This window comes from Bufo gargarizans, chromosome 4 (assembly GCF_014858855.1).
Source record: "Bufo gargarizans isolate SCDJY-AF-19 chromosome 4, ASM1485885v1, whole genome shotgun sequence".
In the NCBI taxonomy this organism is placed as follows: Eukaryota; Metazoa; Chordata; class Amphibia; order Anura; family Bufonidae; genus Bufo; species Bufo gargarizans.
Genome location: NC_058083.1, coordinates 143,782,228 through 143,804,935, shown reverse-complemented (window position 1 = coordinate 143,804,935; position 22,708 = coordinate 143,782,228). Strand labels below are relative to the sequence as shown.

Sequence of the window (22,708 nt, the reverse complement as noted above, 5' to 3'; positions counted from 1 at the left end):
GCTCAAAGTCCACTGGGGGACACCAGCTAAGTTCATCGGCAGGGGGCTCCGGTGAACTTATTTGGTGGGCCGGGAAACCAGTACGAACCCCAGGGCGGCTCGTACTAGGGTGGGCCACAGGATCCCTAGCATGTGTGGCCCCTGGCTCCGCCTGGCGGCGTCTCCGCCGCCTTGGTGGCTCATCATCATCCGATGATGATGAGGAGGATGCGGATGACAGAAGGAATGTGGGGTCATCCTCATCCTCACTGGGGCTCTCGGAGTCGGAGGCAATCTGGGCGTATGCCTCCTCGGCCGAGAACACCCGGCGGGCCATGGGTGTGTGTGCGTGTAGGTGTGCGTGTGTGGAAACCTTTATTATATGTGCGTGTGTGTGGGGGCAACGGGTGTTCGCGTACTAAAAAAAGGAAAATAAAGGGGCAAGTGTTAGGAAAAAAAAAAAAAAAGTTCAAAGTTGCTGATCAGCGGTACAACGCTGATCAGCGGTGGGGCAGGCGATGCGCTAACAGTGGACGGACGCTAAAGTGCCGACCAGTCAGCGAACGCAGAAAAATAAAAAAAAAGTGGTGGTAAGGGGGCTAGTGGTGAGGGGGGGGGAGGCTGGGGGAGGGCTGGTGGGGGGATGGGTGGGGGGGGTGGGGGGGGCTGGTGGTGGTGGGGGGCTGGTAGGGGGGGGGCAAGTGGCAGGGGGGGCTCTGGGGTCTGATAGATGGATCAAAAAAGTTTTGTGTAAAAGTTCTTTTTTTTTTTTTTTTTTCCTAACTAACTTTTCCCTTCTTTCCCTTCCTAATGGTGCCTCTCCCTCACTGACCCTAACCTACCTGAGTGGCGATGGGTGCAGGAGGGTGATGGATGCCGATTAGGGGGACACAGGAGCTGGTGCTGGACGATGCTGCACGGTCAGGGTGCTGGACAGGAAGAGGAGGGGAGAGAGGAGCGCAGGAAGTTTGAATCTCGCGCCTCTCTCCCCTGCACCAATCAGCACCCTGGACAGCAGTGTTCAGCACCAGGGCCAGCACCGCCTCCTCAAATCCTCGGACTGCGATTGGTGGTGTAAAATTACGCCACCGATCGCAGTCTTTTTCCGGTTCATCGGGTCACAGCACACCCGAATGGACCGGAAACGCAGAAAACCGCAGGTCTGAATGGACCTGCGGTTTTCTGCGATCGTCTATACGGGGGGGTCAAATGACCCCCCCCTGCGTTGTTACGGGATGCCGGCGGAATGATTTCAGCCGGCATCCCGTTCCGATTAACCCCCGCGGCGCCGGAATCGCGAATTGAAGCCATGACGTACCGGTACGTCATGGGTCCTTAAGGATTCGGGAAACATGCCGTACCGATACGTCATGGGTCCCTAAGGGGTTAAAAGTAGAGAAATTAAAATTTGCTAATTTTTCCAAAGTTTTTATAAATTTGGTACTTTTTTTTATAAATAAAATTAAATATTTTGACTCAAATTTGCCACTGTCATGAAATACAATATGTGATGAGAAAACAATCTCAGAATGGCCTGAATAAGTAAAAACATTTTAAAGTTATTACCACATAAAGTGACACTGGTCAGATTTGCTAAAAATGGCCTGGTCCTTAAGGTGAAAAATGGCAGGGTCCTAAAGGGGTTAATCAACAGTATCAAGAGGACAAAAATAACAGAGGTTCCCCTACCTGAAGACTCACATGAAGGAAAAGCTTCTAATAGCTTTAACCCCTTAGTGACCAAGCACATTTTTTTTAAATTGCCTTCCAAGAGCTAGAACTTTTTTGTTTTTTCAAAAATGTACTTGTATGAGGTCTTATTTTTTGAAGGACGAGTTATAGTTTTTAATGCACCATTTTAAGTACATGTGATGATTGATTAAAGCCAGTTGTTTCGCTAAAACCCCCTTTGTTTGCGTCAGTAAAAACACGTATGTGTGGTCACTAAGGGGTTAAGGATGTCATAGACTAATTTCCCATGATGCGCCAGAGTCTGCTCCCCCTGTATTATAGCACCCAGATACAGACAATACACCAGAGTCTGCTCCTCCTGTATTATAGTGCCCAGACACAGACAATACACCAGAGTCTGCTCCTCCTGTATTATAGTGACCAGATACAGACAATACACCAGACTCTGCTCCTCCTATATTATAGTGACCAGATGCAGACAATACACCAGAGTCTGTTCCTCCTGTAAGAAAAACTTTCCATCCTACTCTCCAGATCACATCTCACCACCTGTGCACTTGACCCAATCCCATTCTACCTCATCCCCAACCTCACACAGTGTTTATCCCAGCCCTAACCTATCTCTTCAACCTATCGATATCCACAGGTGACTTCCTCTCTGGTTTTAAACATGCTACCATTACACACTCAAAAAACTTTCCTTGACCCATCTTCTTTGTCCAGTTATCGCCCCATATCACTTCTCTAATATGCCTCAAAGGTACTTGAGCAACATGTCCACTCTGAATTGTCCTCTCAGCTCTCTTCCTGCTCCCTCTTTGACCGGCTACAATCAAAGACAGCCAAAGCCAAAAAAATGATTCTGTCCTCCTCCTCTTTGACCTGTCCTCTACCTTTGACACCGTCGACCACTCCCTTCTATTACAAACTCTCTCATCTCTTAGCATTACGGACCTGGCCCTCTCCTGGATCACATCATACCTCACTGACTGGACATTTAGTGTCTCTCATACCACCTCCTCGTCTCATTCCCTCTCTGTTGGTGTTCCACAAGGCTCTGACCCGCTCTTCTCAATCTACACCTACAATCTACAAATTTACCTCTCTTGTCCAGACATCACCACCTTAGTATTCAAAATCCCACAATGCCTATCTTCTATACCCTCGTTCTTCTCCTTTCGCTTTCTAAAACTTAACATGGTTAAAACAGAATCTATCATCTTCCCCCCATCTTGCTCAACCCCCTCCAATAAATCTATCACAATTAATGGCTACACACTCTCCCCGGTCAACCAAGTCTGCTGCCTTGGAGTAACCTTGGATTTTGCCCTGTACTTCAAACCGCACATTCAATTTCTTTCTACCACCTGCCACCTCTAACTCAAAAATATCTCCCACATCTGCGCATTTCTCAACCAGGAGTCTGCAAAAATGCTTGTATATGCCCTCATCATTTACCGCCTAGACTACTGTAACATCCTCCTATGTGGCCTTCCATCTAGCACCCTCACACCTCTCCAGTCTATCCTAAACTCTGCTGTCTGACTAATCCACCTCTCACCCCATTACTCCACTGCCAGTCCCTTCACTGGCTCCCCATTGCCCAGTGAATTCAGTTCAAAATACAAAAAAATACATGTAAGGCCATCCACAACCAGTCCCCTGCATAAATATCTGAGCTACTTTCCTGATATCCCCACAAGTAATCTCTGATCCTCACAAGACTTTCTTTTCCTCTTATCACCTGTCCTCTCCTCACCTCTTCCCACAATCTTCTCCAAGATTTCTTCTGTGCATCCCCCATACTCTGAAATTCTCTACCCCAACATATCAGACTCTCACCTGCAGTGGAATACTTCAAAAGAAACCTGAAAACCCACCTCTTCTGACAAGCCTACAACCAATGACCCTGCTGCTGCCATATCGCCATGACCTTCACCTACTGTGTCCTTCCTCCATAGCTTGTAAGATTCTCTTCTTGCCTCAGCGGCCATGGCTGTAATTTTATAAAGTATTTATTTTATCTTTATTGCCCCTATTTCCCATTAAGGACTGTGGTCCATGGGCTGTTTCTCTTCTTTATTGGAAATCTTCTTTGTGCCTGCTCCTGGATTCGAACCAGCGACCTTGGGAGCTGAGTGAGCTATTAGGGAATGTGAGAACCGGTTGTAATTTGTAGTATACAAGAAGAAAGATTGTTCCAACACCAGGAGCAAAACAGTAACAATGCAGTTACATTACAAGATCTGCATAACTAATCATATGCTAAATAGTTGCAAGTCTAGTTTATGTATGAGATAGCCACAAGATGATTGTCTATAAAATGATGGTAGTCTCATATTCGAAGCTGTAGTGGATGGTGAGTTATGGAGCCTGAAAATCTAAATCTTAAAACACTGTTACCCTTTTGTTTATCAGTGTATCTGTTAAAAAAAAACACAGTTAGGGTCCATTCACACGTCCGTTGTTTCTTTCCTGATCTGTTCAGTTTTTTGCGGAACAGATCTGGACCCATTCATTTTCAATGGGTCCTGAAAAAAAATCTGACATTGTGCTGTCCGATTTTTTTCAGGACCCATTGAAAATAAATGGGTCCAGATCTGGTCCAGATCTGTTCCGCAAAAAACGGAACAGATCAGGAAAGAAACAACGGACGTGTGAATGGACCCTTATCCTGGAAAATCCCTTTAGGGGGACATATTGAGTGGGTTCACGAGTTAAGCCCACTCCGTATATGGCAGGTGCTGACTGTATAAACTACAGCAGACACATGCTGGCCGGTGATATTGTGTGGCTATGATCGGTTGGTATGCTAGCCTGGGGTTTTGTGAAGCCAGTAAAAATTCGACTGCAACAGTGTATGGATGCAAGCGTTCACAAGCTTGCATATTCAAACCCCATTACAAAGTACAATACATTTAAAATAAAAATAAAAAAAATGTATTAAAACATCATTGGTGTCTCTGCTTATACAAATGTCCAAACTGTTAAAATATAAAAATATTTATTGTGCACAGTCATGTTGCAAATGTAAAAAGCACAGCGGATATGTTTTTTTTAAATATTTTTTTATTGTGCCACAAGGATTTTTTTTCCTTTTTTCCAATACCAGAAATAATAAACTAAAGGGTGCTTTGAAAAAAATCAACTTGCCCTGCAAAATATAAGCCTTCATATTGCTCTTGGAATGAAAAAAGGAAAAAAAACGAAAGCATGGAAAAAAAAAAATCCCGGTCTTTTAGGGGTTAATGTTGCCTGGATAAGAAGTCTCTCCTTGTTGCTAAGCTGTGGAGAGTCACTTTATATTTCATGCTACACATGCGGAGGAAGATATTTGTTGGACATCTTGTAACTAGATTTGTATTGTAGATGTATACTATATGCTGCATTGTACAGATACATTTCCATATAGTACACTGAGGCTTCACAGCATAATTCCAGAGCGGAGAGACATTTCCCCTGCTAACCAATCTATCTCTTTTAATTATACAGGAATTTGCTTGTCCTGTAAGCTTGATTGTTGTGGGAAAACCCATCTGCCTCGTCTCTCCTGCTAATTCCCATCAATTTCTGGGTCATCCGCTTATTTTCACAAAGGTCATTGACATCCGCACACATAAGAGAATCATTCATTATCTTCTCTGGTGCCTATATTTTTTTTACTAGTTGAACATTGAAGTCGCATGTAAAATTTTAATGATGTGTTTGCTGACCTGCCAATAAAATGTCACATTGGACCACATAAATAAAGGACTCCAATTTGCAATGCTACACCAAGCAGCTGAGTACTGCACACTGTAACAGGCAGAATTATCTGCTAGTAGGGTAATATGAAAAAGTAACATACGGTATTAGGGTGGATTTAGAAGTGTTCCTCACACGCCTAGTTCACACGAACGTATGACTTTTAGGCCTTGTTCACACTTCAGTGTTTGGTCAGTGATTTCCATCAGTGATTTGTGAGCCAAAACCAGAAGTGGAGCCTCCACAGACATGAGGTAGAAGGGAAAGATCTGCTCCTGTTCTGTGTTTAGAGCAGCACCTGGTTTTGGCTCACAAATCACTGATGGAAATCACTGACCGAACACTGAAGTGTGAACGAGGCCTTATTGTTTTTTGCGGTCCGTTTTTCACGGATCCGTTGTTCCGTTTTTGAGTTCCGTTGTGTTTCCGCTTTCTTTCAGTTTTTCCGTTCCGTTTTTCCGCATGCCATATACAGTATACAGTAATTACATAGAAAAAATTGGGCTGGCCATAACATTTTCAATAGATGGTTCAGAAAAAACGGAACAGAAACGGAAGACATACGGATGCATTTCCGTATGTGTTCAGTTTTTTTGCGGACCCATTGACTTGAATGGAGCCACGGAACGTGATTTGCGGGCAATAGTAGGACATGTTCTATCTTTCAACAGAACGGAAAAACGGAAATACGGAAACGGAATGCATACGGAGTACATTCAGTTTTTTTGCGGAACCATTGAAATTAATGGTTCCGTATACGGACCGTATACGGAACACAAAAAAAGGCCCGTACACTCGAAAAAAAAACGTTTGTGTGAACTAGGCCTTAGGCCTCTTTCACACAAGCGAGTTTTCCCGCGTGGGTGTGATACGTGAAGTGAACACATAGCAGCCGCACTGAATCCTGACCCATTCATTTTAATGGGTCTGTGCACATGAGCTTTTTTTTTTTTTTACGCATCAGTTCTGCATTGCGTGAGAATCACAGCATGTTCTATATTCTGCGTTTTTCAGGCAGCCCTGGTCCCGTAGAAGTGAAAAAGGCATTGCACGGGTGCAATGCGTTTTTCACTGATGGTGGTTGCTAGGACATGTTGTTTGTAAACTTTCAGTTCATTTTCACGCGCTTGAAAAACGCATCAAAACGGATTGCACTCGTGCTGAAAGAACACAATCGCGGACAAAACTGACGGAACTTGCTTGCAAATTTGCGCACATTTCATTGAATGCGTCCTGAGCCAATCCGTATAGTTCGTGTGAAAGAGGCCTTAGGCCTCATGCACACAACTGTGGTTTTGGTCCACATCCGATCTGCATTTTTTGCGGATCAGATGCGGACCCCATTCATCTAAATGGGGCCGTAAAAGACATGGACAGCACACCGTGTGCTGTCCACTTCCACATGTCCATTCCGAGACATACGGACTGTAGGTGGGCCATATGTCTCGGAGCGGCATACATCGTGTGCACAGGAGCGCACAGCATCAAAGGTTACTATGATGCTGTGCGCATCGGGCAACCCACAGGGCTATTGTCCTGCACTCATATTATATTATGAGTGCAGGACAATAGCTCCGCGGGCGGCCTGATGCGCACAGCATCATAGTAACCTTTGATGCTGTGCGCTCCTGTGCGCACGATGTATGCCGCTCCGAGACATATGGCCCGCTCACGAACCGTATGTCTAGGAGGGCATATGGTCGTGTGCATGAGCCCTAAGGCTACATGCACACAAACGTATTTTGTTTCCGCGTCCATTTTGGTTTTTTTGTGGATAGGATGCAGAGCCATTCATTTCTATGGAGCTGTTAAAAAATGCGGATAGTCAACAGTTTGTTTTCCGCGTCCGTTGTCCATGGTTCCATTCCGCAAAAAAATAGAGCATGTCCTATTCTTGTCTGTTTTGTGGACAAGGATAGGCATATACAATGGATCCGCCCAAAAAAAACAGATGCCATACAGACTTCATCCATTTTATTTTTGCGGATCCGCAATTTTCGGACCGCGAAACACATACGGTTGTGCATGTAGCCTCTTGCACACGACTGTATGGCTTTTTTAGTATTTTGCGGTCTGCAAAAAACTGATCCGCAAAAAATCAAGATGACATCTGTGTGCATTCTGTTTTTTGCGGAACGGAACAGCTGGAAACTGTTAGAACAGTACTATCCTTGTCCGTAAGGCTCCATTCACACGTCCGCAGAATGTGTCCGCATCCGTTCTGCAATTTTGCGGAACGGATGCGGACCCATTCATTCTCTATGGGGACGGAATGGATGCGGACAGCACACAGTGTGCTGTCTGCATCCGCAATTGCGGAGCGCAGCCCCGATCTTTGGGTCCGCAGCTCCGCAAAAGATAGAACATGTCCTATTCTTGTCCGCAGCTTGCGGACAAGAATAGGCATTTCTATGGGGGTGCCGGGCAATTTGCAGGTCCGCAACACATCACGGACGTGTGAATGGAGCCTTATGCGGACAATAATAGGACATGTTCTATCTTAGAACGGAAAAACGGAAATACAGAAATGGAAATTATACGGAGTACCTTCTGTTCATTTTTTGCAGATCCATTGAAATGAATGGTTCCATATACGGTCCGTATACGGAATGCAAAAAACGGAACGTAAACGGGGAAAAAAAAGTTTGTGTGCAAGAGGCCTAAGACTACGGCCGTGTGAATGAGCCCTTATGTTGGGTGCACATGACCGTTTAGCTTTCCGTCAGAATAGAAGAAAAATGTGTCTGATATTTTGAGCATCAGTTATGTTCAGTTTGCATCAGTTTTTGTCACTTCTGTCAGAGATCAGTTATTTTTGCATGCAGTATTTTTTTCTCCAGTCAAACTGGTGAGATTTCCGCGCGGGTGCAATGCGTGAGGTGAACGCATTGCACCCACACTGAATCACCATTCACTTCTATGGGGCTGTGCACATGAGCGGTGATTTTCACTTATGCGTTGCGTGAAAATCGCAGCATGCTTTATATTGTGCGTTTATCACGCAACGCAGGCCCCATAAAAGTGAATGGGGCTGAGTGAAAATCGCAAGCATCCGCAATCAAGTGCGGATGTGGTGCGATTTTCACGCATGGTTGCTAAGATGACAGTCTATTCACTGTATTATTTTCCCTTATAACATGGTTATAACGGAAAATAATAGCATTCTTTAATACAGAATGCTTAGTAGAAGGTCAATTGAGGGTTAAAAAATTAAAAATAATTAACTCACCTTCTCCTCTTGATCGCATAGCTGCCGGTCTCTTCTTACTTCTTTAATCATGAGCTGCCAGCTAAAGGACCTGTGGTGACATCACATCACATGGTCCAATCACATGGTCCATCACCGTGGTTATAAGGGAAAATAATAACATCTACACACCACCTAACCCAAACCTGAACTTCAGTGAAGAAGTTCGGGTCTGGGTACCACAGTCTTTTATCACGCGCGTGCAAAACGCATTGCACCCGCACGATAAAAACTGAACAACGGAACGCAATCGCAGTCAAAACTGACTGCAGTTGGGTACCTACTCGCGCGGGTTTGCCGCAACGCATCCGGACCTTATCCGGACACGCTCGTGTGAACTCAGCCTAACTGATCTGTGTCCAGGATGAGCTGTCAAGAGCAGAGCAGGAAGCAGAGACCAGCGAGAACCCAGTAGGCATCAGGGCAGGAGCAGCAGGGATCTTTGAGGGTGAAGATCACTTATTTCTATACCACTCTGAGCTGTTTTTAAATTATTTCCCCTCCCCTTCCCCATCCCAACCCCCGGGCAACCCATTTAAATAATTTCTACACTTACAGGAAATAACTGTATACTGCATAGTATAATTTTTTTTAGAATGGGAGTCAATGGATGGAGTATTCCACCTATGCAGTGGTATATATCACAGCCGTCCATAGGAAGTATACATTAGGGAATACACCCAATAACCCTAATGGAAGGAAAATACAGAATGTGAACAGCGCCTTAACATTTTTTTGGTGTGTCTTTTGTCTTCATGGTAATTGTATGTGAAATGCTCTGAAAACACACGTTTTACTTCTAGAAAACAAAGAATGCATGAAAAACCTGTGGTACAGTAAATAATAGTAAATTGTTTATGGGTATGCTGCATGGGGACTAAACTTTTCATCAAATCTTTCTAGGGTGAAATGGTCCCATAGTCTGATTTCCAATGATGATTTTGTTGTTCTTGGAGGTGTCCATTCACTGACATCCAGAGGTGTAACTGTAGCTCCAGGGCTTCAATAACAGGGCCCCCACCAAGCATGCTTTAGGCCTTATTCACATTCCCCTTTTCACTAACATGTGCTGTCCAAATGTTCCATGGACAGCACACATGCTCATTGATTTTAATGTGTCTGCTCATATTGCAGTATTATTTTACTGACCGCAGATCAGAGGTAAAATTATGGAGACATGTACCACTGTGATGCGGAACAAACACGCCTATTGAAGTCTATGGGTCCGTGAAAAATCACTGACACAACACAGATGGCATCCATGTTTGATCCGTTCTTCACTGACCACTCGTAGGAGATGCTCTGGAAATTAATTAGATTAGTGGTATACGAGTCCCTATCAGATTGGAACAGTTTCAATGGAGTCCAGGAGAAATGGGACTAATTAAAAGTGGCAACAGAAGCAACAGAAAATTGCATTATGCTTGTCAGTAAAAGCAAAAAAAGGAAGAGACCACTGTGGTACTCAGCAGAAGTGGCCAAAATCATTAAAAACAAAAACATAGCATTTAGTAATTATAAAAATAAAAAAAACGAGGATGACAGGGAAATTTATAACAGAGGCCAAACAAGTTAAAAAAGCTTCTGAAGCCCAGGCAGAAGAGAAATTAGCTCAGTCAGTGAAAAAAGGTGATAAGACATTCTTCAGATACATAAATGAAAAAAGGAAACTAAAACAAGGAATTACCAAATTAAAAACATAAGAAGAAAGGTATATGGAAGAAGATAAAGAACTAGCTGACTGCCTCAATGAATACTTCTGTTCAGTTTTTACAAAAGAAAATGAAGGAAAAGGACCTCAGTTAGGAAGGAAGATTAATGAATCTTTTGATGCATGTGTCTTTACAGAGGAAGAGGTTCTAAGTCAGCTGTCTAAAATTAATACAAATAAGTCACAGGGGCCTGATGGGATACACCCAAAGCTATTAAAAGAGCTCAGCGGTGAACTAGCAAAACCATTAACAGATTTATTTAACCAATCACTGGTAACAGGAGTCGTCCGAAAAGATTGGAAATTGGCACATGCTGTGCCCATTCACAAGAAAGGTAGTAGGGAGGAATCGGGCAACTATAGGCCAGTAAGCCTGACATCAATAGTGGGGAAATTAATGTAAACCATACTTAAGGAGAGGATTGTGGAACATCTAAAATCCTATGGATTGAAAGATTAGAAACAGCATGGGTTTACTTCAGGGAGATCATGTCAAACTAATCTTATACATTTTCTTTTTGATTGGGTGACTAAAATAATAGATGGCAGAGGTGCAGTAGACATGGCTTATCTAGACTTTAGTAAGGCTTTTGATACTGTCCCACATAGAAGGATTATCAATAAACTGCAGTCTTTGAGCTTGGACTATAGACAGTGGCTGAGGGACAGACAACAGAGGGTTGTAGTCAATGGAGTATATTCAGACCAGGGTCTTGTTACCAGTGGGGTACCTGAGGGATCTTTTCTGGGACGAATATTGTTTAATATCTTTATCAATGTCATAGAGCAGCAGGAAATGCTAGCAGAATGCTTGGGTGTATAGGGAGAGGCATTACCAGTAGAAAGAGGGAGGTGCTTATGCCGCTCTACAGAGCACTAGTGAGACCTCATTTGGAGTATTGTGCTCAGTACTGGAGACCATATCTCCAGAAGGACATTGATACTTTGGAGAGAGTTCAGAGAAGAGCTACTAAACTGGCACATGGATTGCAGGATAAAACTTACCAGGAAAGATTAAAGGACCTTAACATGTATAGCTTAGAAGAAAAACGAGACAGAGGGGATGTGATAGAAACTTTTAAATACATAAAGGGAACCAACAAGGTAAAAGAGGAGAGAATATTTAGAAGAAGAGAAACTGCTACAAGAGGACATAGTTTTAAATTAGAGGGGCAAAAGTTTAAAAGTAATATCAGGAAGTATTACTTTACTGAGAGAGTAGTGGATGCATGGAATAGCCTTCCTGCAGAAGTGGTAGCTGCAAATACAGTGAAGGAGTTTAAGCATGCATGGGATAGGCATAAGGCCATCCTTCATATAAGATAGGGCCAGGGGCTATCCATAGTATTCAGTATATTGGGCAGACTAGATGGGCCAAACGGTTCTTATATACAAACTAAAAAGACAGGGTGGCATTAGCAGGAGGTGCTCAAACCCACATGCAGTCGTGCATATATACAGGGGAGCAAATCCTGCACTTGTGGCCCGTTGCTAATGGCGATCCCCAGCAAAATGCATACGGTGGAGGATGCCCGCGGCGAACCACAAGTACCACAATAGACATCTCACACAAGGTAACAAGTGCGTATGTCATAATCAATATAACAATATAACAAAACAATAACAAATACAGGTGCACTCTGCAGTCTCACTAAACCATCAAACTGATTTTAAAATTGAGAGATTAGTCAACATGTCCTACGGTGTAGAACATGTCTAAGCCCGGGCACCACGTCAAGGTTTCTCAAGTAGCCCGAGACCTAACGCTCTCCTACCTGAGCCGTATGGGCGATACCAGGAGCCAGTGGGCAAATTACAGGAGCATGAGGCCGACTCACAAACAGCTCACCAGTTACCTCCAGCATGTAGCCATGCTTATAATGGGAGGAGGGAGGAGTCTGCGAGCCTCACTCAAGACTGACTGATATGGCCCAGGCCTCACAGGTGCACCTAAATGTGGCCTGTAGATGGAAAACAGGCACATTTAAATTGGAGTTTATACACCTCCAGGAATCTATATAGGTCTCAGGCTACTTGAGAAACCTTGACGTGGTGCCCGGGCTTAGACATGTTCTACACCGTAGGAAATGTTGACTAATCTCTCAATTTTAAAATCAGTTTGAGGGTTTAGTGAGACTGCAGAGTGCACCTGTATTTGTTATTGTTTTGTTATATTACCAAACGGTTCTTATCTGCCGACACATTCTATGTTTCTATGTTTTTATGAACTTTTCATAAAATCTTTCTAGGGTGAAATGGTGTTCTTGGAGGTGTCCATTCACTGACATCCAGAGGTGTAACTGTAGCTCCAGGGCTTTAATAACAGGGCCCCCACCAAGCATGCTTTAGGCCTTATTCACTTTCCCATTTTCACTAACATGTGCTGTCCAAATGTTCCATGGACAGCACACATGCTCATTGATTTTACTGTGTCTGCTCACATTGCAGCATTTTATTACTGACCGCAGATCAGAGGTAAAATTATGGAGACATGTACCACTGTGATGCGGAACAAACACACCTATTGAAGTCTATGGGTCCGTGAAAAAATCACTGACACAACACGGATGGCATCCATGTATGATCCGTTCTTCACTGACCACTCAGAAATTAATTTTCAGCTGAGCAGTGTCCGTGGAATACGGATGAAACATGGAGGGCAAAAAATGGACACACAGATTCACAGATGAAACATGGATGGATTTTTTAATTGATGTCAAACAGACAAGGACATGTGAATGAGCCTGATCTATAGTACTGGTCTCCTCATATAGGGAAAAGAGATGTCATGGGCCCGGGTACAACCGCAGCGTTTGCACCTGTATTGTTACGCCCCTTCTGACATCTATAATTGTGATGTTTCTTGAACAGATATGTATAATCTCCACATATAGAAGTAATAACATATTTGTCTTTCCAAGTAACACGTCGCATGTATTTTTCTTTCTTAGTTTTTCCAGACATGCTGAATGTTATTCCTGCCAGCATGCATGTCAGCGTGGTTATATTCACTACGGCACTGATCGTCTTCGCTCTGGTGGGGACTGGCTTCTTCATGTTCAACGCCTTCGGAAAACCATATGAAGCTCTACATGGTCCAGTGGGACTATACCTCTGGTGTTTCATTTCATGTAAGTGATTCATCTGCTCTTGTGTTCCAGCTGTCAAGAGAGCACGTAGACTATAGACCTATAGTATACCAGAATTCAGGGGTATGGTGAAGGAGTGTCAAACCGGATAAATATTACAGTTTCTATGTAGTATTGGTTAGATAATTCCAATTTAGGGTCCATTCAGACATCTGCAATTTTACGGAACAGGTGTGGACCCATTCATTTCAATGGGGCCGCAAAAGATGCGGACAGCACACCGTGTACTGTCCGCATCCGTAGTTCCATTCTGCAGCCCTGCAAAAAAGATATAACATGTCCTATTCTTGTCCGCAGTCGTGGACAAGAATAGGCATTTCTATCACAGGGCCGGCCATATGTGGTTCCCAAAATGCGTAACGTACACAGCCTGTATCCGTGTTTTGCGCGTGCGCAATTTGAAGACCATAAAACATTCGCGGATGTCTGAATGGACCTTTAGGCCTCTTTCACACGAGCGTGACGGATTAGGTCCAGATGCGTTCAGGATGCGTTCAGTGAAACTCGCACCATTTTGCAAGCAAGTTCAGTCATTCAGTTTTGTCTGCGATTGCGTTTCTGTTGTTCCGTTTTTTCCGCGAGGGTGCAATGCGTTTTGATGCGTTTTTCACACGCGTGATAAAAAAACTGAAGGTTTACAAACATCTCGTAGCAACCAACAGTAAAAAACGCATTGCATCCGCATTTGCTTGCGGATGCAATGCGTTTTTCACACAGCCCCATTCACTTCTATGGCCCCTTTCACACGGGCGAGTTTTCCGTGCGGATGCGAAGCGTGAAGTGAACGCATTGCACCCGCACTGAATCCTGACCCATTCACTGAATTATTTTCCCTTATAACATGGTTATAAGGGAAAATAATAGCATTCTGAATACAGAATGCATAGTACAATAGTGCTGGAAGGGTTAAAACAAAATAAAAAATGGTTTAACTCACCTTAGTCCACTTGATCGCGGCCCGGCATCTGTCCTTTGTTGAATAGGACCTGTGGTGAGCATTGCAATAATTACAGGACCTTTGATGATGTCACTCCGGTCATCACATGGTACGTCACCATGGTAAAAGATTATGTGATGTATACCATGTGATGACCGGAGTGACGTCATCAAAGGTCCTGTAATTATTGCAATGCTCACCACAGGTCCTATTCAACAAAGGACAGATGCCGGGCCGCGATCAAGTGGACTAAGGTGAGTTAAACCATTTTTTATTTTGTTTTAACCCTTCCAGCACTATTGTACTATGCATTCTGTATTCAGAATGCTATTATTTTCCCTTATAACCATGTTATAAGGAAAAATAATACAATCTTCAGAACATCAATCCCAAGCCCGAACTTCTGTGAAGAAGTTCAGGTTTGGGTACCAAACATGCGCGATTTTTCTCACGCGAGTGCAAAACGCATGACAATGTTTTGCACTCGCGCAGAAAAATCGCGCATTTTCCCGCAACGCACACGCCTCTTATCCGGGCCAAAAATATGACGCCCGTGTGAAAGAGGCCTATGAGGAATATAGAACATGCTGCGATTTTCACGCAACGCACAAGTGATGCGTGAAAAACAACGCTCATGTACACAGACCCATTGAAATGAATGGGTCAGGATTCAGTGCGGGTGCTATGCGTTCACGTCACGCATCGCACCCGCGCGGAAAACTCGCTCGTGTGAAAGGGGCCTTATACAGAGTTAATTCACAATTCCCTTAAGTTAGGCTACTTTCACACCTGCGTTAGGTGCGGATCAGTCTGGTATCTGCACAGACGGATCCGCACCTATAAATGCAAACCCTGGTATCCGTTCAGAACGGATCTGTCTGCATTATTCTCTCCCAAAAAAATTTAAGTCTAAGTGTAAGTCAAACGGATCCGTCCTGACTTACATTGAAAGTCAATGGGGGACGGATCCATTTACAATTGCACCATATTTGTGTCAATGTAAACGGATCCGTCCCCATTGACTTTTTATTGTAAGTCAGGACGGATCCATTTGGCTCCGCATCGCCAGGCGGACACCAAAACCCTGCAAGCTGCGTTTTGGTGTCCGCCTCCAGAGCGGAATGGAGGCTGAACAGAGCCAAACTGATGCATTCTGAGCGGATCCTTATCCATTCAGAATGCTTTGGGGCTAAGCTGATCCGTTTGGGGCCGCTTGTGAGAGCCTTGAAACGGATCTCACAGGCGGACCCAGAAACGGCAGTGTGAAAGTAGCCTTAGGTGCAAGGATTGAGAAAAGATATTTACAGACACATTCATTTAGTTAGGCCTCTTTCCGTTTACGTTCCGTTTTTTGCGTTTCTGTATACGGAACAATTCATTTCAATAGATCTGCAAAAAAAACGGAAGGTACTCCGTATGCCTTCCGTTCTGTTCAAAGATAGAACATGTCCTATTATTGTCCGCATAACGGATAAGGATAGTACTGTTCTATCAGGGGCCAGCTGTTCAATTCCGCAAAAAAACGGAATGCACACGGATGTCATCCAGACTGCAAAATACCGAAAAAGCCATATGGTCGTGTGCATGAGGCCTTAGGCTGAGTTCACATCACCGTTTAGCTTTCCGTTCTTCTAAACCGTCAGAAGAAGAGGGGGAAAAACAGACCTTGTTGCATCAGTTGTCATCCATTTGAGCCATTTCCGTCTAAAATCGTTTATTTTTTTTTATACGGGAAAAAAGTCCTGCATGCAGTACTTTTTTTTCTGTCTAAAAAAAGAATCTCAGATGAAAATGGCTCAAACTGTTCTATTTTTTTACGGAGCGGACTTACGGACATACAGAAACGCAATGCACACGGAGAAAGTTCCTATTTTTTTGCAGACCCATTTATATGAATGGTTCCGCATATGGTCCGCTACAAAAACGGAACGGACAGGGAAAGAAAACATGTTCACGTGCATGAGTAATTGTGGACAAGAATAGGACATGTTCTATTTTTTTTGCAGGGCTGTGGCACGGAGCAACGGATGCGGACAGCACACTGTGTGCTGTCCGCATCTTTTGGGGCCCCCATAGAAATGAATGAGTCCGCAACCGCAAAATTACGGAACGGATGCAGACTCATTCATACGGTCATGTGAATGTAGCCTTATTCATACGTACATGGAATATAGATATAGAAAATCTGTTACGAATGCACACCTACCTTCTACCTGACATGCCTTTGGGAATTTGAACTACAGTCCTTTGTCTTTATCATTCTACTATACAAATTGGAAGTCATTTAAAAGGGAATCCCCATCCTAAAGGAAATCTGTCATCAGAAAATTCACAGGTAGACCAGGCACAATGCCTTGTAGGGGTAGGCAAGATGATGTGCAGGAACCTGGACCTGTCAATTAAGGAGAGGGAGGGGCTGACAGAGGAAGAAGGAGGGGCACAGGTTCAAAGAGAGGCTTGGGTCCACCCTCAGTGCACTTAACTGCTCATTTGCATATGGAGTAAAAGTACTTTATTCTTCAGAATAAGGCAGCAAATCACTAAATGAAAGTTATCATTACATTCAGCTGAGCTAGTCCTACAAGACACTGTGTCTGGTCTATCAGTGAGTTTCCTGGTGACAGACTCCCTTTAAAGCGAACAAGTAGGCACATTTTGGCAAATGAAGCTAACGGAATGGCACTGCAGGTCACAATACACTGAAATCAATGATGTCAACAATAAATAAAACTGAAGAAGTTTTTCTCTGAATGAGGTACCTGTAATCATTGAGGTGTCTCGCTGCAATGCAATGCTAGCCCTGTCTCCTGTCAGTATGAATAGATCCTGAAGGTGGGAATATTCATACACCGTAAACCTAGGCCCTAGAAACCCTGGAAAGCCCTAGGGGTAGTGACTGGGTCTGAGACCACTAGTTCCTTCCCAGATGAACAAACCAGCATCTCCCTGAGGCCTAGGAAACAATAAGCAAAAGGAGACAACAAAATACAAAGGGCAGCACACTTATCTTCAATAGAAAATGGATGAGCAGGAACTCAGAAGAGGAAAACACACCAGCTCTTCCAACTCCAGGCAGATAATATCAACCGCATGGTAAGAAGTGTGAGTCCAGACTAAATATGGGAGCAGTAATGACCACAAGCTACACCTGAAGCAAGAGGTATGGTCATACCAACAACAACACTGCAACGTGAAAACCGAGAGGCTGTCAGATAACCTCATGTGATGCAAGTCTCTCAGATCTTCTAACCTCTGTCACGGGAGGGATTGTGACAGGTACAGGGGCTATAGTGTGCATGAGTGAGACTTCCGCGGCACTAGAACTGGTGTTTCCAAATTAGGGGGATGTCAATCAAAGTAAGATAGGTGGGGTTGCAACAATGACTCTGTGACTCCGGTATTGCTCTGAGATGCCACGGATGACCCTAGGTACCTCAATTACATATAGACAGGTACTTAGTCAAAGCTTATTTATGCAAAATGGCACTTCTGAGAATTTTACTGGAGACTTCAATAATTTCAGTGTAATGTGACTTGCAGTGCCATGGCATTAGTTTATTATGCCAAAAAGTTGCTGACAGGTTCCCTTTAAAAAGTGCTGGCGCACTACAAGGTTATGCCATCATTTTCTTGTAAGTTTCTCCTTGCCACCCACTGTGCAGGGAACATGCAAGGGAATAGTCTGCGTCGCATTAGCATACTTGTCAAAAGTCCAGATTTCAGTGGGACTGACCCCTGAAATCAGACTGCAAAGAATAAAGGGGCATATCCTATTCTGTGTTAAAAATACCATCTCTAGTGCATTTTGAGGGCATTGCCAGGTGAAATTGGGTTTTACACTTAGATTAAAATGTCGGAAAGGATCAAGTACACCATTCTGTGCTAAAAAATGTTTCCACTGGGCGACCCCTTGAACCCGATCTAAATAATGTGGCATGACCTGAAGAGTAGTGTTGAGCGCGAATATTCGAATTGCAAATTTTATTCTCGAATATCGCAATTTTGAGATTTCGCGAATATTTAGAATATCGTTCTATATATTCGCGAATTCGAATATTCGTTTTTTTTTTTTTTATTATTATATTTTTTTCTTTCCCACTTCTCTAAAGTTGTTCTTACCTGTCCTTTGGATTCCTGGCTTCCTGGCTGCTCCAGTCAGTGGCGTTTTCAACTTACTGCTATATTCCATATTAGCTAAATTACAATCTAATCTATATGTGTATTTTCCGAAATTTTGCAAATTGCGATGCGAGTAATATAACACGAAATAATCGCATGAAGATTTCAATTTAGCACTGCTATATTCCATATTCTAGCCTAATATGGAATATAGCTGTGCTAAGTTAGCACAGCTATATTCCATACTAGGCTAGAATATGGAATATAGCAGTGCTAAGTTGAAATCTTCATGCGATTATTTCGTATTATATTACTCGCATCGCAATTTCGGCTTTTGCAAATGTTCTTAATATTGCTCTAACTTCGTCTTTTAGAATATTACGAATATTCTAAAAGACGAAGTTAGAGCAATATTACGAAATTTCGTAAATACACATAGATTGTACTTAAGCTAATATACTGCTATAGTAATAATTTTTAATAGTGTACATATTTTACAAAACTTAAGTTCAGAAGAGGCAAAAAAAAATTAGAGGCAAAAAAAGGGATTATAGCACTATATTAGCTAAATTACAATCTATATGTGTATTTTACGAAATTTCGTAATATTGCTCTAACTTCGTCTTTTAGAATATTCGTAATATTCTAAGAGACGAAGTTAGAGCAAATCACGAAATTTCGTAAAATACACATATTAGCCTAGCCATAGTCAATTAGCATAGGAACGTTGCCTTATACTATCAAGATAAATAATCGCAATACGCGAAAAAAAATATTCGTATATTATTCGCGATAATGAGAATAATTACGAATATTCAATTTCGACGAATATAACACGAATATTCATTCGAATATTCGCGAAATATCGCGAAATCGAATATGGCACCTCCCGCTCATCACTACTGAAGAGGATTGTGCCTTAGGGCCGCTTCACACGAGCGGATGCCGTGCGTGGCATCCGCTCCGTGAAAGAGTGCCAAGACCCGCTGCAGACTGCAGAGGCACGGAGCAGTAACATGACTGTTAATGCTCCGTGCCTCTCTGTGATCTCTTTACTACGAAATCACAGTGACAACTGTGATTTCGTAGTAAAGAGATCACAGAGAGGCACGGAGCATTAACAGTCATGTTACTGCTCCGTGCCTCTGCAGTCTGCAGCGGGTCTTGGCACTCTTTCACGGAGCGGATGCCACGCACGGCATCCGCTCGTGTGAAGCGGCCCTTAGAGATAAGCGAGTCGATTCATCTCATCAAGCTGAGTTCTACACCTGACGATGCTCCCGCTGTAGCTTGATTGACATCTTTCCCAGCCCTGACAACCTTGTGCCTGTGCCGTTTGTCTGAGAAGTGGTGCAAACACAAAAGTTCTGCTTTTGCTACTGGAGCAGCGACTGGCCATTCTGCTACACTTTCTGAAGCATAAGCAGAGCCCATGGGCTCGTGCCACTACTTGGAGATGCCACGCAGATGTGAGATTGTCAGGGCTGGACGACTCAGTCAATTAAGCATCAGGGGGAACATCTTCGATTTAGGTGCCTGCACATCGAGTAATCGGCAGCACCTTTAGGCTGAGTTCACACGGGCGTTGCGGGAAAAGGTGCGGGTGCGTTGCGGGAACATGCGCGATTTTTCTGCGCGAGTGCAAAACATTGTAATGCGTTTTGCACGCGCGTGAGAAAAATTGGCATGTTTGGTACCCAAACCCAAACTTCTTCACAGAAGTTCAGGTTTGGGTTAGGTGCTGGGTAGATTGTATTATTTTCCCTTATAACATGGTTATAAGGGAAAATAATAGCATTCTGGATACAGAATGCATAGTACAATAGCGCTGGAGGGGTTAAAAAAATAAATAAAATAATTTAACGCACCTTAATCCACTTGATCGCGCAGCCCGGCTTATCTTCTGTCTTCTTATTTGCTGTGTGCAGGAAAAGGACCTGTGGTGACGTCACTCCGGTCATCACATGATCCATCACCATGGTAAAAGATCATGTGATGGATCATGTGATGACCGGAGTGACGTCACCACAGGTCCTGTTACTGCACACAGCTAAGATGAAGACAGAAGAGAAGCCAGGCTGCGCGATCAAGTGAATTAAGGTGAGTTAAATTTTTATTTTTATTTTTTTAACCCCTCCAGCGCTATTGTACTATGCATTCTGTATTCAGAATGCTATTATTTTCCCTTATAACCATGTTATAAGGGAAAATAATAATGATTGGGTCTCCATCCCGATCGTCTCCTAGCAACCGTGCGTGAAAATCGCAACGCATCCGCACTTGCTTGCGGATGCTTGCGATTTTCACGCAGCCCCATTTACTTCTACGTGATAAACGCACAATATAGAGCACGCTGCGATTTTCACGCAACGCATAAGTGATGCGTGAAAATCACCGCTCATGTGCACAGCCCCATAGAAATGAATCGGTCCAGAATTAGTGCGGGTGCAATGCGTTCGCCTCCCGCATTGCACCCGCACGGGATACTCGCCTGTGTGAACTCAGCCTTACACCGCCAGATAATCGATAACGAGCGTTTTTATGAGCACTCGTTAGTGATTATCTTGCGGATTCTCAACCTGTGTAAAGGGCGCTTTAGAGAACAGTCGGACCACATTTATTAGCAATCAATGCAGGTAGCCCAGGTATGTAATTCCAAAGGGTTCACTTACTTTTTATTGCAACTGTATATACATTCACACACCAGTATTGTTCTGGTACAATATGTTAACACTTAGAGCTTGTTCACACGACCGTTGCCCCTCCGTGCCCGTCCTGTGGACCGCAAACTGTGGTCTGCAATGCACGGGCACCGGCCGTGGGGCTGCCGCATGCGGATCACGATCCCGCTCACTTGAATGGGGTTCGCGATCCGTCGGTTCTGCAAAAAGATAGAGCATCTTTTTGCGGTGCGGAGGCACGGAACGGAACCCACAGAAGCACTCCGTAGTGCTTCCGTAGGGTTCCGTTCCGTGCTTCCGTTCTGCACCGCATCTCTGGATTTGCGGACCCATTCAAGTGAATGGGTCCGCATCCGTGATGCGGAATGCACAAGGCCGGTGACCCGTGTATTGCGGACCCGCCGTATGCGGGCCGCAATACGGCAACGGAGGGGCAACGGTCGTCTGAATGAGCCTTTACTGTGTGAGTACTACTAGCACTGCTACACATATGCTCTTCTATTCCAGGTTCCTGCGGCTGTCTTGTCCTAATCCTCTTCTCCTCTGAAGTGAAGATGCATAATTTATCAGAGAAGATAGCTAATTACAAAGAAGGAGGTTTCTTATTTAAGACTCAGACCGAACACTTTGAGACTTCATTTTGGATTGTCCTGGTTTGCACTCTGGTACATTTTTCAAGCATCTTTCTAATTCGATTAGCTGGTTTTGATTTTCCTTTCTCAAAATCAAAGGCGCTTGATGCAAGTTCTGGAGCAATTGATCTGATGTACTGAGCTTCGTTCTGCGAGGACACGAGGAGCCTGTTTATAAACTACCCTGCGATCTACACGGGACATTTATGGAGAAATTCTAATGAAACATTCAAAGTATCAGAACCTTCTGATCCCTGCTGCCATGTCACCCTGTCAATAGCAGAGGCTCTTGAAAAGGGAATGTATAAAGCAGAGCAGACATAGACTATTGAGTGCTACGAGAATATAAGCCGTTGTATTGCATTTCAAATGTAGGCCATTCAGATCAGTAAAAATAAAAAAATCACAGTCCATCCTGATATTGAGGGAACACTTTACTGTATGTCTGCAAAGAAATTAAATAGCTAAACCTATATGATGCCCATGAAGGGTTCACTAAGTGGGGATTAAAGGGCTTCTGTCACCCCACTAAACTTTTTTTTTTGTGTACTTATAATCCCTATCCTGCGATATATCTATACATTATGGTTTTAATCATTTCCGTTCAGTAGATTTAGCAAAAAACGTACTTTTATAATATGCAAATTACCTGTCTACCAGCAAGTAGGGCGGCTACTTGCTGGTAGCAGCCGCCAAAAAACGCCCCCCCCCCTCCTCCTGTTGATTGACAGGGCCAGCCGCGATCTCCTCCTCCGGCCAGCCCTGTCAGCATTTCGACATTGTTTCGACACAGGCGCTTTGAGAGAAGAAGGCTCGC

At 43.7% G+C, this 22,708-nt stretch overlaps 1 protein-coding gene across 2 annotated transcripts in view; it reads left to right on the top strand.

The window, feature by feature from the left end:
• The window catches only part of CLRN1 (clarin 1), a 66,467-nt gene extending 44,080 nt beyond the window's left edge, over positions 1-22,387 (top strand). Inside the window, exons 2-3 of one of the 2 annotated variants that reach the window (XM_044292196.1) lie at positions 13,325-13,504; positions 21,767-22,387. In XM_044292196.1, the coding sequence (XP_044148131.1) occupies positions 13,325-13,504; positions 21,767-22,032 (446 nt within the window). In that variant the 3' untranslated portion in view covers positions 22,033-22,387. Of the gene's footprint in view, positions 1-13,324; positions 13,505-21,727 lie in introns of both variants that reach the window. The other variant, XM_044292195.1, reaches the window with a different exon arrangement.
• Positions 22,388-22,708: the final 321 nt, after the last annotated feature.